The 13,593-nt window shown below is 47.4% G+C and overlaps 1 protein-coding gene across 5 annotated transcripts in view; it reads left to right on the top strand.

The window, feature by feature from the left end:
* Positions 1 to 3,574, top strand: part of CCDC12 (coiled-coil domain containing 12) — a 56,297-nt gene extending 52,723 nt beyond the window's left edge. For all 5 annotated transcript variants that reach the window (XM_008981568.5, XM_078350689.1, XM_078350691.1 and 2 more), the window contains one exon: positions 65 to 3,574. In XM_008981568.5, coding sequence (XP_008979816.1) covers positions 65 to 147 — 83 coding nt within the window. In that variant the 3' untranslated portion in view covers positions 148 to 3,574. The remainder of the gene's footprint in view (positions 1 to 64) is intronic.
* The last annotated feature ends 10,019 nt before the right edge of the window (positions 3,575 to 13,593 follow it).

Genomic DNA, 13,593 nt, shown 5'->3' with positions numbered 1-13,593 from the left:
CCCTCTGGGTGGTGGCCCAAGCACAGGGCCCCTCCCCACCACATCTGTCTGCCATCCATCCCAGGTGAAAGACTAAAAGGTCAGGAAGACAGCCTAGCCTCTGCAGTGGACGCTGCCACCGAACAGAAGGCCTGTGACTCCGATTGAGGCATGCCCTGCCCCGCCATGCGCCTGTCAGGCATGTCCTGCAGGGGGTGGTCTTGGGCAGGGATTGGGGTGAGGCTTGCCATCGCCTCCAGTTTGGCTTCTGAGCAGAGACTTCCTTCCTGTCAAGTCTGAAACCCCCATGGCTGAGGTCAGCTCCTTGTCTCCTGAGTGGCCCCTGCCATTCTAAATGGAGGCAGAACAGCAGCAACTCTGGGTGTGCCTGTGTTTGTACATGAGTATGTATATATGTATGTATTTTGAACTTTAAAAAAAAATCTCTAAATAGACAAGAAAACCCCTGTGTGTGGCAGAAATCTGTCACATATTTCCTAGGTCTGGGGGTACTGTGGATTTGGGCTCCACGACAGGGTGACTGCAGAGGTGGTACTTAGTATGAATAACCCCTGTGTTGGGCTGGGCATGTTAAGGCTGGAGGGTGGGGAACGCTCAGCGCTGCCTTCTGCGTCCAAGTCCTGGCCCAGTCCATGGTCAGTGCAGTCATCTCAAGATCCTTGGGTGATAGAGACAGAGACTGAGAGAGTTCTTTTAAGACCTCCCCCAGGCCTAGGCCTTGTAGTAGTCTGTGGAGTAGATGGAGAGACTCCCACCCTGCTTCTCTGGGATCTTCTCACAGTGTGAGAGAGAGTAGGCCTTGGCAAACCCCAACTCAGGGCCACTCCAGATTTGAGGCTGCTGGCACTGTGTTCTTCACTCTGCCCAGCCCCAGGCAGCCCCTCTCCCTGCTCCACCAGTCAGAGCTAGACTATGGCTCCCCTGGGACAGAGCCCTTGCGTGGGAGGGGTGGCCCATTCTGTTAGAGACGGGGATTTTCTAAGCTGGGTTTCAGGTGTGGTCATGGACCCTAGATCCCCAAGGTTCTGGCTTTAGGACATGAGCCTCTTCTGTGGAGCAGACTCTCCAGGGTAACTGGCTGACTGCATCATCTTTGACTGCAGGACCTGTGGCCAAGTAGACTTGCATCTCCTCCAGGATGGTTACACCCTTGAGTTTCCTTTGGGATTTCCCCTTGAGCCTCCTGCCTCTGCCCTAAGCCATTCAGTGTGTTCTTCCTTTCCTCTTCCAGAAACACAATGGCCTGTTTCTGGCAGACAGTGCCAAGCACTCTGGTCATAGAGGCAGAGTGGGTTTGTGCACATAGAGACAAGCACACTCACACAACGAGTGAAAAACCCTTTAAGTTAAAATTAGCAACTATTCTTGGAAGGTAATTCCTGTGTGGAAAAGGGAACAGAAACTTCTAGCTGTGGGTGAGGGCTAAAGTGGTAGGTGTCCAGCTTCTGCACTGAGTAGTAAGACAAGACCAAGACTCTGACTCCCACATGGGGCAGAAGCCTTTTCAGTATTTCCTAGTTCCAGGGGTACATGCAGGACTGGAGCCAGGCTCCCTCTATCCAGTTGGTAAAACTGAAACCAGACTTCTTTTCCTACGAAAAAAGGGATGAAAAGACTCCCTGCATCTCCTGAGATTGCAGTTGGAAACAGGATGCTTGTCTGCAGCAGTGGAAAGACTTGGATACCCAGTGACTGGCAACTAGGCTGCCACTCAGCACAAGCTCTGGGACTAGAGAAGGGTTATCCAACAGTATGACAGTCCTGAGAGCTAATGAAACGTGTGCTTCTGACTTTATGACCCTGGATGTTGTCCTCTAAGGAAAAACAGAAAGTACCATGCATCATGAGCACTCAAACAAAAATTACAAAATACATGAGAAAATCCAGTGTCTTACAGAATGATCAGTAACCCAAGTGGGAGGATTTATACCCAAGGAAACTGAAATAGTAACAGCCTAAAAGGCTTTAAAAATGAGCATTTGTTTTTGCATCAGAGAGATAAAAGAGGGTCTGGTACCCTTAAGAACAAAGGTTAGACATAAGAAAGAACTGATTAGAAATCTTGGAAAGAAAGAAAATAGCTCTTAAAACAAGAAACTTACTAGAAAGCTAAGTATTAAAGTCCAAGAAAGGATTAGTAAATTGGAAGTTAAAGCTGAGACGGTCATATAGAAGGTGGCAGTGAGAGATAAAGAAGGCAAGATGGAAGGTAGCTTGAGAACCTTGCCATACTGATACATGTTCTATAGATGACAGGAGTTCCAAGAAAAGGAAACCAGAGAAAGAAGGTACTTGAAGAAAGAATGGCCAACCACTTCTTTTTTTTTCTTAAGCAATAAGATACTTTGAGAGAGACCACATTCATATAACTTTAACTACTGTATATTGTTATAATTGTTTTCTCAGTTATTGTTAACTTGTTACTATGCCTAATTTATAAATTAAATTTTATCATAGGTATTTATGTGTAAGAGAAAACACAGTATATATAGGGTTCAGTACTCGCCACCATTTCAGGCATCCACTGGGGGTCTTGGAATATGCCCCCCATGGATAAAGGAATGACTGTATAGCACTATAATGTATTAAGGCAATTAAAAACCTTGTATCTGTGAATTAGACAAAGGTGAAGAAACAATTAGTGAATGGGAAACTAGATCTGAAGTTTTCCAAAATGCAACCCAGCAAGATAAACAGATCAGTAATGTAAAGCAACAGATTGAGAGACGTGTAGAATAGAATGAAAAGATCCGACATAGAGCGATGGAGTTCCAGGAGGGAAAACAAAAGTGAAAGTGAGGCAGAGGCGATATTTAACAACAGTGGCTGAGAATGTTCAGAACTTTTGAAAATCACCAATTCGCAGATTCAAGAAGACCAGCAAGCTCAAGCAGGTTAATAGGAAAAAATAAACATCCAAATCTTCCGTTTCTTCATCTGGGTGATGATTAACTAGGTATTTTGACTTTGTGAATATTCATTGAGCTGTATACATGTTTTATGCACTTTTCATATGTTTATTCTAACTCAGCAAATTTACTTAAAAAACAATTGCTACACATAAATTACCCAAAACTCAGAGACTTAAAGTAATACACACTTACTACCTCAGTTTTTGTGGGCCAGGAATCAGGAGTGGCTTAGCTGGGTAGGTCTAGCGTGGGGTCAGTTGTGTAGCTGCACTCATCTGAAGGCTGGACTGGGACTGGAGGATCTGTTTACAAGATGACTTACGGGGCTATTGAATGGAAGCCCCTGTGCCTTGCCACATGGACTTCTTCATCAGCCCGAATGTTCTCAAGACATGGCTGGTGGCTTTCCCAGAGTGGCAATCCTAGAGAGAAAGCAGGAAGGAGTGTTGGGCTTCAGATCTTGTGATCTGGTCTTGGAAGCGATATTCTGCCACATTCCGTTTGTTAGAAGCAAGTCACTACACCCAGCCCACACTTAAAGGAGAAGAATTAGGTTCCACTTCCTGAAGCGGGGGCCGTCTAAGAATTTGTGGACTTCTTTTAAAACTACCACATACGTAATCACGTTGTAATAACATTAAAGAGCGCAAAGACCAAGAAAATATCTTAAAATTGGAGAGAAAAGACATACTACCTTTCAAGGAGCAACACAGCAACAGATGTCTCAGCTATAAACAGTGTTAACAGGAATGAGAGAAAATTGTCATCCTAGAATTGCATACTCAGAGAAACAATGAGACGTAGTTTTTGTTTTTTATAGAGATGGGGTCTCACTATGTTGCCCGGGGTGATGTTGAACTCCTGAACTCGAGTGATCTGCCCACCTTGGCCTCCCAAAGTGCTGGGATTACAGGCATGAGCCACTGCGCCAGACCTAAGATATATATATTTTTTGAGACGGAGTTTCACTCTTGTTACGCAATGGCGCGATCTCGGCTCACCACAACCTCCACCTCCTGGGTTCAAGCAATTCTCCTGCCTCAGCCTCCCGAGTAGCTGGGACTACAGGCACACGCCACCATGCCCACCTAATTTTTGTATTTTTAGTAGAGACGGGGTTTCACCTTGTTGACCAGGATGGTCTCGATCTCTTGACCTCGTGATCCACCAATCTCGGCCTCCCAAAGTGCTGGGATTATAGGCGTGAGCCACCACGCCCGGCCTAGACCTACGATGTTTTTAGACCCACAAGTCAGGGATTCTGTCACCAGCAGACTCTCACTAAATGAAAATCTATTTTGGGGTAATGAAAATGTTCTAAAAGTGATTGTGGTTGTACAAGTCTGAATATGCTGAAATTCCAAGGGCCATTGAATTGTGCTCTTTAGTGGGCGAACTCTATATAAAGTTTTTTTTTTTTTTTTTTAAATAAGCATTCTCCTTTGAAAAAAATCATAAATGATATTTTCAGACTGAGGGTCACAATCCCAGATGGAAAGTCCAGAGAAAGAAAGTATAAATGTAAATAAGCACCGACCTTATAAAACAAAACTGTGTTGTGAGGAAAAGCAAGGGCTATTTAGAATACATGACAGTGGTGGGCTGGGCACGGTAGCTCACGCCTGTAATCCCAGCACTTTGGGAGGTTGAGGTGGGTGGATCACGAGGTCAAGAGATTGAGACCATCCTGGTCAACATGGTGAAATCCCGTCTCTACTAAAAATACAAAAAAATTAGCTGGGCATGGTGGTACATGCCTGTAATCCCAGCTACTGAGGAGGCTGAGGCAGGAGAATTGCTTGAACCCAAGAGGTGGAGGTTGTGGTGAGCTGAGATCGCGCCATTGCACTCCAGCCTGGGTAACAAGAGCGAAACTCCGTCTCAAAAAAAAAAAAAAAATACATAACAGTGGTGTATAAGTTCAGAGGTAGGAGGTGGTTAGGGTTACAGTCCTTGAAGAAGCTCACTCAGGAAGAGGGATAAGACTGGGAAATAGGTCGGTTGACATTTCTAGGGTAACCTGAAAAGAGTAGAAACAGAGTGTACTACTTCTAGAGGAGATGAGAAAAAAAAAAAAAAAAAAACCAGAATGAGAAAAAAGTAACGATCCAAAGGAAAGCAGAGAGAAAAGGTAGATTGAGTAGTTGAATCCAAATATATCAGTAATGACAAGGTATTAGACTGCTTTTCTTTTTTTTTTTCTTTCAACTCAGTTTGCTGTGTTTTTGAAAAACCTAAAGCCAACCGGGTGCAGTGGCTCATGCCTGTAATCCTAGCACTTAGGGAGGGTGAGTTTGCTTGAGTCTCTGGCAGATTGCTTGAGTCCAGGAGTTCAAGACCAGCCTCGGCAACATGGTGAAACCCTGTCTTCTACAAAAAAACAAATTAGGTGCGGTGGTGTGTGTCTGTAGTCCCAGCCACTTGGGAAGCTGAGGTGGGAAATGGGCCTGGGAGGTGGGGGTTGCAGTGAGCTTTGCTCACACCACTGTGCTCCAGCCTGGGCAACAGAGTGAGACCCCACCTCAGAAGCTAATAGAAAGAAAGATTAGTGGGGTTAGAAAAGCTCTGTCAGGCACAGGATTAGCCAAAGAACGTGGAGGTGGTGGGAGTGATGCCAGGCAAGGGAGAGTTTCAGAGGTGTCATTAGCTACATCAGCTTGCTGTGGAGCAGTGAGACCTCCCACCCACAGCGGTGGGAGTGTGAAATGTGTAAACCACATTGGAAAAGTTGAACATGTGCACGCTAGGACCCATCAGTTCCACTCTTAGTCCCCTCGAGAACTGTTGCGCATGTACACTAGGAGGCAGGAAGAGAAATGCTTGTAGAAGCATTGTTCGTGATAGCATGGGCACATGTGTCCACACACACACCAAATCAAAGCCAGAATGTGGTAATAGGTAAGTTGTCGTTCTTACAGTGCAGTGTTCCATAGCTGTGAGAAGAGCTACAGCCATGTGCAACAAATGGATAGATGTTAAAAGAAGCGAGTCATGTAAGAAATAGAGTATGAGCCATTTGTGTGACATTCTGAACAGGCAGAGTGAGACGATGTAAGGACAACACACAGGTGGTAGGGCCAGGGCAGAAGAGCAAGGTGGTGATTGTCAACTTTAGCCTTGTAGTTAGCTCTGGAGAGGGACCCTTTGAGATAATGACAGTGTGTTTTCTTGGCTTGAGTGAAGGGAATTTATTCTCTAGACTTACTCATTTTTATACACTTTGGTGTATATGCTGTATTTCAACACACAGGCTTATTTTTATTTTATTTTTTTGAGATGGGTTCTCTGACACCCGGGCTGGAGTGCAGTGGTACGATCTCAGCTCACTGGGACCACGGGTGTGTGCCAGCATGCCTGGCTAATTCTTTTGTATTTTTAGTTTTACCATTTTGGCCAGTCTGCTCTCCAACTGACTTCAAGCAATCGTCCTGCCTCAGCCTCCCAAAGTGCTGGGATTATAGGCATGAGCCACTGCACCTAGCATATGTATATATTTTTAAGAGCAGTTTTACTACATCTGCAGTTTCACTACAGTGGTCTAGATGAGAACATCGAAGCCAAAGGGAAAAAAAATCATACAAGCTACATGTTAAAATGTTAAAAGATCACCTACAAAGAAATTAGTTTCACTTTTCATCAACAGTCGATACCAGAACATAAAGTTTTCCTAAGTGCTAAGAAAACCAGTGTCAAGTCTGTTTAGTTATCACAAGCAGGGGCATGAAGACGTTTCCAAGCTTATGTCAGTAAGTGTTTACGGTGCACTGATCTTTGCTGAAAGAACTAAAGGATGGGATGCTGAGGAAGAACCAGTCTGGGAGTGGGGAGTGGATATGGTAATCAGGACTGTTTGGCAGCCACCCACCACCAGGCTTAAGCAAGGAGGGGTTTTATTCTTGTGTTAAGTCCAAGGTGGTACCGAGGCCTCCTGAGGCCACCAGGGATGTAAGTCCCTTCTCCCCAGTTGCCATCCTCACCTACCTGAAGAGGGCTTCTGCTCCATCAGAGATTTGAGGTACCAACAGGAGAAGAAGGGCAAAGGTCAGGCCAGCTGAGGAAACCCTGGCTCCCACTGTGTCCACAGGCCTGCCTTCACTTTGCATTGGCCATGACTCTCAGCAGTTGGGAAGGCATGGGGGGATATGGGTGTTTTAAGGTGGGCACTTTGCCAAGGAGTTAAGACTGTCTGAGGAAGGTAAAACATCCTGGGAAGGCAGCCAGCAGTGAGCAGGGTGCAGGGAAGAGCGGTTTGCCAGGTTGGAAAAATGGATACCATTGATGAGCCTTCTAGGAAGACTGACACAAAAGAGAAGACAAATGATGAATATTAGAAATGAAATAAGGGGATCGAACTCCACAGACATCAGGACAGGAAGAGGGCACTGTAAATAACTACCCACCTAAATTCCACAGGTTGTTCAAAGGGACCAGTTTTTTGAAAAGCACAAATACCACATCTCAGCAAAGATGAACTAGATAATTCAAATAGCTCTGTAACTATTAAGGAAACCGAATTTATTATTTTAAAGCCCTGAAAAACCTCCAAGGCCAGGTGTTTCATTGGAGAATTGATAGGTTTAATATGTAACTCTTACCAAAAGCCCAATGAGATTTTTTTCTGGATATAGACAAGATTATTCTAAAATGTATTTGGAAAGGCAAAGGAACCAGAACAGCTAAACAATTTTTTAACTAGAAGAAAAAAGCAGAAGGAATACTACTCATTTCACTACCCATTGTGGATTTATTTTACAGTGATAGCAGTCAAGATTGTGACATCAGCAGAAAAAGAGGCAGGATCAGCGAGACAGAATGCACCGGCACAGCCAACTTTTTTTTTTTTTTTTTTTTGGAGACAGGGTCTCACTATCCAGGCTGGAGCGCAGTGGGAAGATCTCAGCTCTCTGCAGCCTCAACCTCCCAGGCTCAAGTGATCCTCCCACCTCAGCCTCCCGAGTAGCTGGGACTATAGGTGCACACCATCACGCCTGGCTAATTTTTATATTTTTTGTAGAGACGGGGTTTCGCTTTGTTGCCCAGGCTAACTGATTTTTGACAAAGGTGCAAAACAAATGGTGCTGGAGCAATGCGAAATTCATATGCAAAGCAAAACAAAAAACCCAAACCTCAGCTCTTATACAAAATTAAACTGTACCATGGAATTAAATGTAAAATAAAAAGCTACAAAATTTTAGAAGTAATCAAGAAAACCTTCAGGACCTACAGCTCGGTCAAAAGTTCTTAGACCTGAGATCAAAAGCACAATCTATACAGAAAAAAGTTGATACATTTAAGTTAAAAGTTTTTGCTTCAACAAAGACCTTGTTAAGATGAAAAGCTGCAAACAAAATATTTGCAAACCAAATATCTGATAAAGGACTCCTAACTTGAATATATAAAGAACTCCCAAAACTCAACAGTAAGAAAAAAAAATAGAAAGTGGACAAAAAACATAAATATTTCACTGAAGAGGATATACAAATGGCAAATAAGTACATGAAAGATGTACAACATCATGAGCCGTTAAGAAAATACAAAGATTAGACAACATCTTTACACACTTATTTGAACAAATAAAAATAGTGATAAACACTGACAAGAAAGTGGAAAAATGGAATCTCATACATGAGAATCAGGTGGGAATGTAAAATGGAGCAGCCACTCTGGAAAATAGTTCAGCCATTTCTTTAAAAACTTTACACACACTTATATAGCCCATCAGTCGTGCTCCCGGGCGTTTATCCCAGAGAAATAACAAATGTTTACACAGAAACGCATATCCAGATGTTCGTAGCAGCTTTATTTGTCGGTTGCCAAAAGCTAGGGAAAACATGTCTTTTCGGTAGGGGACAGGTTAACCTGTGGTACATCCATACCGTGGAATACAACTCAGCCATAGATTAGGGCTAACTGCTGATGATGCCTGCCACAGCTTGGATAGATCTCAAGGGTATTATGGTGAGTGCAAACAATAGGTACCAAATGGTTGCATACTGTATGGTTCCACTTCTGCAACATTCTTACAGTGACACAGCTACAGAGATGGGCACAGATTAGTGGTTGCCAGGGGTTAGCGATGGTGGGGACAGGTGACTCTAAAGGGGGTGGCTCCAAGGAACTCTCCGGAATGGTTGTGATGGAATAGTTCTGTGTATCTTGATTGTGGTGGTGGTTACCTGTGTCTTCACACCTGATGAAATGGGATAGAACTGCACTGCACCAATGTCCAATTCCTGGTTTCAATATTGTACTACAGCTCTAGAAGTTATAACCAGGCGGAAGCTGGGCAAATGGTACACAAGACCTCTCTGTGCTTTTAAACTTCCTATCGGCCAGGTGTGGTGGCTCATGCCTATAATCCTAGCACTTTGGGTGGCCGAGGTGGGTGGATCACCTGAGGTCAGGAGTTCAAGACTAGCCTGGCCAACATGGTGAAACTCCATCTCTACTAAAAATACAAAAATTAGCTAGGCATGATGGCGCACGCCTGTAATCTCAGCTTTTTGGGAGGCTGAGACAGGAGAATCACTTTAATTCAGAGGTAGAGGTTGCAGGGAGGTGAGATGGCACCTCTGCACTCCAGTCTGGGTGACAGAGTAAGACTCTATCAGACAAAACCAAACTTCCTATGAATCTGTATTTCAAAATAAAAAGGTTTAAAAATACAGCTGGTGAGCAAAGAAACTGGTGAAACATGTTACTAAAATGTGTGTTTTTTAAAAGTATGCTTTCTGCGTTTAAAAAACAAACATTCTGGGGTCTGGACCACAGTACTGGGGAAGACTGGGGTAGTTCAGAATTAGTCTCAATGATTCATAATCCCCTGAGAATTTGGTAAAGAAAAAAAGTCTCAGCCCTGGCCTCGGTTGGAGGGCTAGGTGGGGAGGGCACACTGATGCCCTGGCAGCCCCTTTATCGCAAGCCCTTCAGGTTTTAAGATGGGCCAGCGAGGGCCAGGGGCCAGTGTGGGGCCAGGGGCCAGTGCCCATCACTATGGATGGAGCTCGGGTGTACCTGCCACTGCCTGGCCCATCACTGCCCAGTCACTTCTCCAGGACAGCCCTAACCAACCTCGCAGTGTTCAGGTCCCTCCAACTTGGGGTTCTCTAGGACATCTGGCCTCTTCATCTTGGGAGATGTGTCAGGCCTGGCGTGTTCCACAGCGTGATGCCCCTTCCCCAGAAGAAGACAGGAGAACAAGGCTTGCTGACCCAGAGATCCAGGTGTGGGGCCTCTGGGTTCTCTCTTGCTGGGGAAGCAAGAGGGCTGGGAGGAAGTCTCACCTGGGCTTGCAGAGCTAGGGGCCAGGCAGGCCACCAGCCAGGACAGGGCCTTGTAACCAGAGTGAGGAACTATGGGCTTGGGATCAGAGATAGGCACAACTCCTGAAGTCACAAGGGAAAACTACTTTCCAGCCTTAGTCCAAAGCCCGTCACTGCCTTCGAGCCTTCAACATGTGAGATACTGCTCACTTTCAGGCGGCCTCTCCATGGGTCTCTGAGCCAGGCACAGGGCTTGCTACAGCACTGCCCACCCTCCAGGAACCCCGGGGAGTTAGCCATTAGCACAGGGTGCTTCCCAGGGCCCCACGTCACGCTGGGTACAGCACCTGGGGATACAGCTGTGACGATGGCTCTGCCTTTGAGGACCTGACCTTCCAGGTGGTCTCCTTATCTGTGCTGGGAGCTAAGCCCCTTCCCTCAGAGCAGTCTGAAAGGCCTTGCTTCCCCAGAACCGTCTGGCTGAGAACCGCGTGGGGCCTTGAGGGTCCACCCAGCCAAGAGGAGTGGATGAACAGCTCCATGCAGTGATGACTTTTATTTCCCCAGTGTCCTCCCATGGCCACTGGGGGGCAGCAGGAGATCCCCGATGTCCCTGATGGGGCGTGTTGGTTGACACAGCTCCTGCCAGCAGCGGATCTTCTGTAAAGCAGGTCACCCCACTGCATGATGCATTCCTGTCCTTTCCTGTGAGGTCTATGTCATTTGTAAGTGACTGCTCATCAGAGACAATTCAGAGAGTGGGGATCAGTCAGCCTGAGACCCAGAACAGTGGGGGCCGCGTCTTGGGACAGGAGGTTCCAGGCACTGCCGGGTGTGTGAGGTCCAGGTGGGTATCTCGAGTGTCTGCCCAGCCCTGCCAAGTCACCACAGCCTCTCCCCGTCTTGGACTGTGTGTCTGCATGTGCAGGGTGTGTGTGTGGGTAGAATGCCTGGAGCCTGGCTGGGAAAGGGCACCCCTGGAGGGTCAGATCCCGTTGATCTCTGGGCCAGGCCTGAGCTGGCATCCCCTGAACCTTCTGAATTGCTGCTTGGAGCCAAGCAAGCTCTCAAGATGCCCAGTATTGACCCAGGGACCATCCATCTAGGTGGTGGGGGCCTGCATGGGTAGCAGTGGGCACCCCACAGAGTGACGGGGTGCTGCCACACGCAGGGGCTCCTTTCTTCCTGGGCTCTGGTCTGCCCTGGGGCTCTGGCAGCTGTGGGCTGGGCAGGGGTGTCTAGGCTGAGTTTCCCAGCCAGCCTGCCCCTTCTGTATGTATTTACTGGTTTTCTTTAAATGTTCCCATTACTCAGGCCTCCAGTGGGCACTGAGACAGAAATAAATCCCGCAAGGCGGCCCAGCCAGAAGCCGGGAATCCAATTCCCCCTCAAAGGCCGGAAGAGGCCCCTTGCAGAGTGTGCCAGCCCGCTGTGGCCCACACACTCCACACAGCCACAAATATGGCCACTCTCCTGCACACACACGTGCATACTCATACCTTTACACACGTGTTCCACACAGACTCTTCACACATGCACGCGCACATGCATTCACACGTACTGTGCACACTCGGATCTGCCTCATACGCAGACTTGCTGTGCACATGCACACATATTCACACACATGCACTCATACCCCACTCATGCACACATTCCCTGACAGCCAGGCTCACACTCCGTTGTGACCACACACACGGCTCGCACACTCAGCCATCCTCAAGATGCTGGTGGGTGAGACAAGCGGGCGAGGCTGTGGAGGGCCCAGAGGAGGCCGGCCCTGCGCGGCTCGGAAGGAGCATGGCCTCATGGGAATGCAGGCCCAGGGCTGCTAGGGCTTCTGAATTTTTAAGAGAAGTTGGAAAGCTGAATTTTTATGTGAAATATCCTGATTTTTAAATGTTGGCTCAAGATGTTGAAAATACTGTGAGTGCCAAACCAAACATTCTGTGAGCCAAATTCCACCCACAGGCAGCGTTCTCAGACCACGAGTCCACACACACACACACACAAATAGACATACACACACAGACATACACAAATACACAGACACATACAGACACACTCAGACACATACTAATACACGGATGTACACAAATATACAGACATGTACACACACAGATATACACAAATATACACACACAAATACACTCATTTAAATACAGACATACACCAACAGCGAAACAGACGCACACACACATATAACAGACATATACAAATAGACACACAAAAATAGACCTGCATACACACAAATATACAAATAGACACAAAAATACACAGACTGGTGCACACACATACAATTACACAGACATGCAAGAAGACAGACACATACAAATGGACATGCAGGCATATCCAGACACACAAGTACACAGAAGCACAGACACACAGATGGACACATTGACAGACTGTACACAAATAATGAAGAAATACACATGTAGCACCCACAAATGAATGCTCGCACCTGGAGAATGACACCCAATACGCCCCCCTCTCTTGCTGATGTATGGACAAGAGTTTTTGAGGACAGGTAGTCTGACTGTGGCCTCCATGCCAAGGCTGCCCCTGCCTGTTAAAAATGCTGGAGCAAGAAGAAGCCACCCTGACCTGGCCTCCCCTGCTTGCTTGCCTGTGGCACTGAAGAGTGAGGGGGCCAGTCAGGGGGAGGTCCTGAGGGAAGGATAGGGGTACTGTCCCTTCCCTTGTCCAGGCCTGGGAGCCTGTTGAGGAGCAACGTGGGATCCTGAACCCATTCAGGGGCCTGACCAGTGAGGAGAAGCTGAGGCTCAGAGAGGGAAGGTGGCTTGCCCAGTGCCACACAGCACACACCCGGAGCCAGCCAGGGTTCAGGCCCCTGCCCAGCTTTGGAGTCCCTTCCTCCTCTGTCCCTCCCAGCCAGTGGGACCAGTCCCTCAGGCAAGGTTTGTTTCAGTTGGCCATGGCAGCCTTAGGGTGGGATCATTCTCTTGGCATTGGCTGAGGAGGCACCAGGGGCAGGGAGCTGCACCCCCTTACCCCAGCCCCCCACAATGGCCCCCACAGCCAGACGGCTCTTCCAGCAATCCATGCAGAGCCAGTGCACTCTCGGATCCCCAGGATAGGTCCACGTCCTCTAAGACCCCCAGAGCAGGGCTGTGTCCTCGAAGACCCCAGGCAGGGAGGGGCAGGGGCATATCGCTCTTGAACCTCCAGAGAACTCAGCCCCCTTTCCTGTCTGTCCATGCTCCCTCTGGCCACCTCCTTGGGTGAGGGCTGAAGAGTGTGGACCCTCACAGCCTGCCCACTCCAGGCACGTGGGGCCCAGATCAGTCCTTGCTCTTGATGGATTGGCAGATGGGGGGTGGCAGGGCTTGACACTATTCTAAGCTGGGAGCTTTGCACCCACTAGCTTCCCCTTGAGGCTGAGCCTGTGTTCCAGGGCTAGA

This window comes from Callithrix jacchus, chromosome 15 (assembly GCF_049354715.1).
Source record: "Callithrix jacchus isolate 240 chromosome 15, calJac240_pri, whole genome shotgun sequence".
In the NCBI taxonomy this organism is placed as follows: Eukaryota; Metazoa; Chordata; class Mammalia; order Primates; family Cebidae; genus Callithrix; species Callithrix jacchus.
The sequence above is the reverse complement of the archived record's forward strand: the minus strand, read 5'-3'. Positions and strand labels throughout refer to the sequence as shown.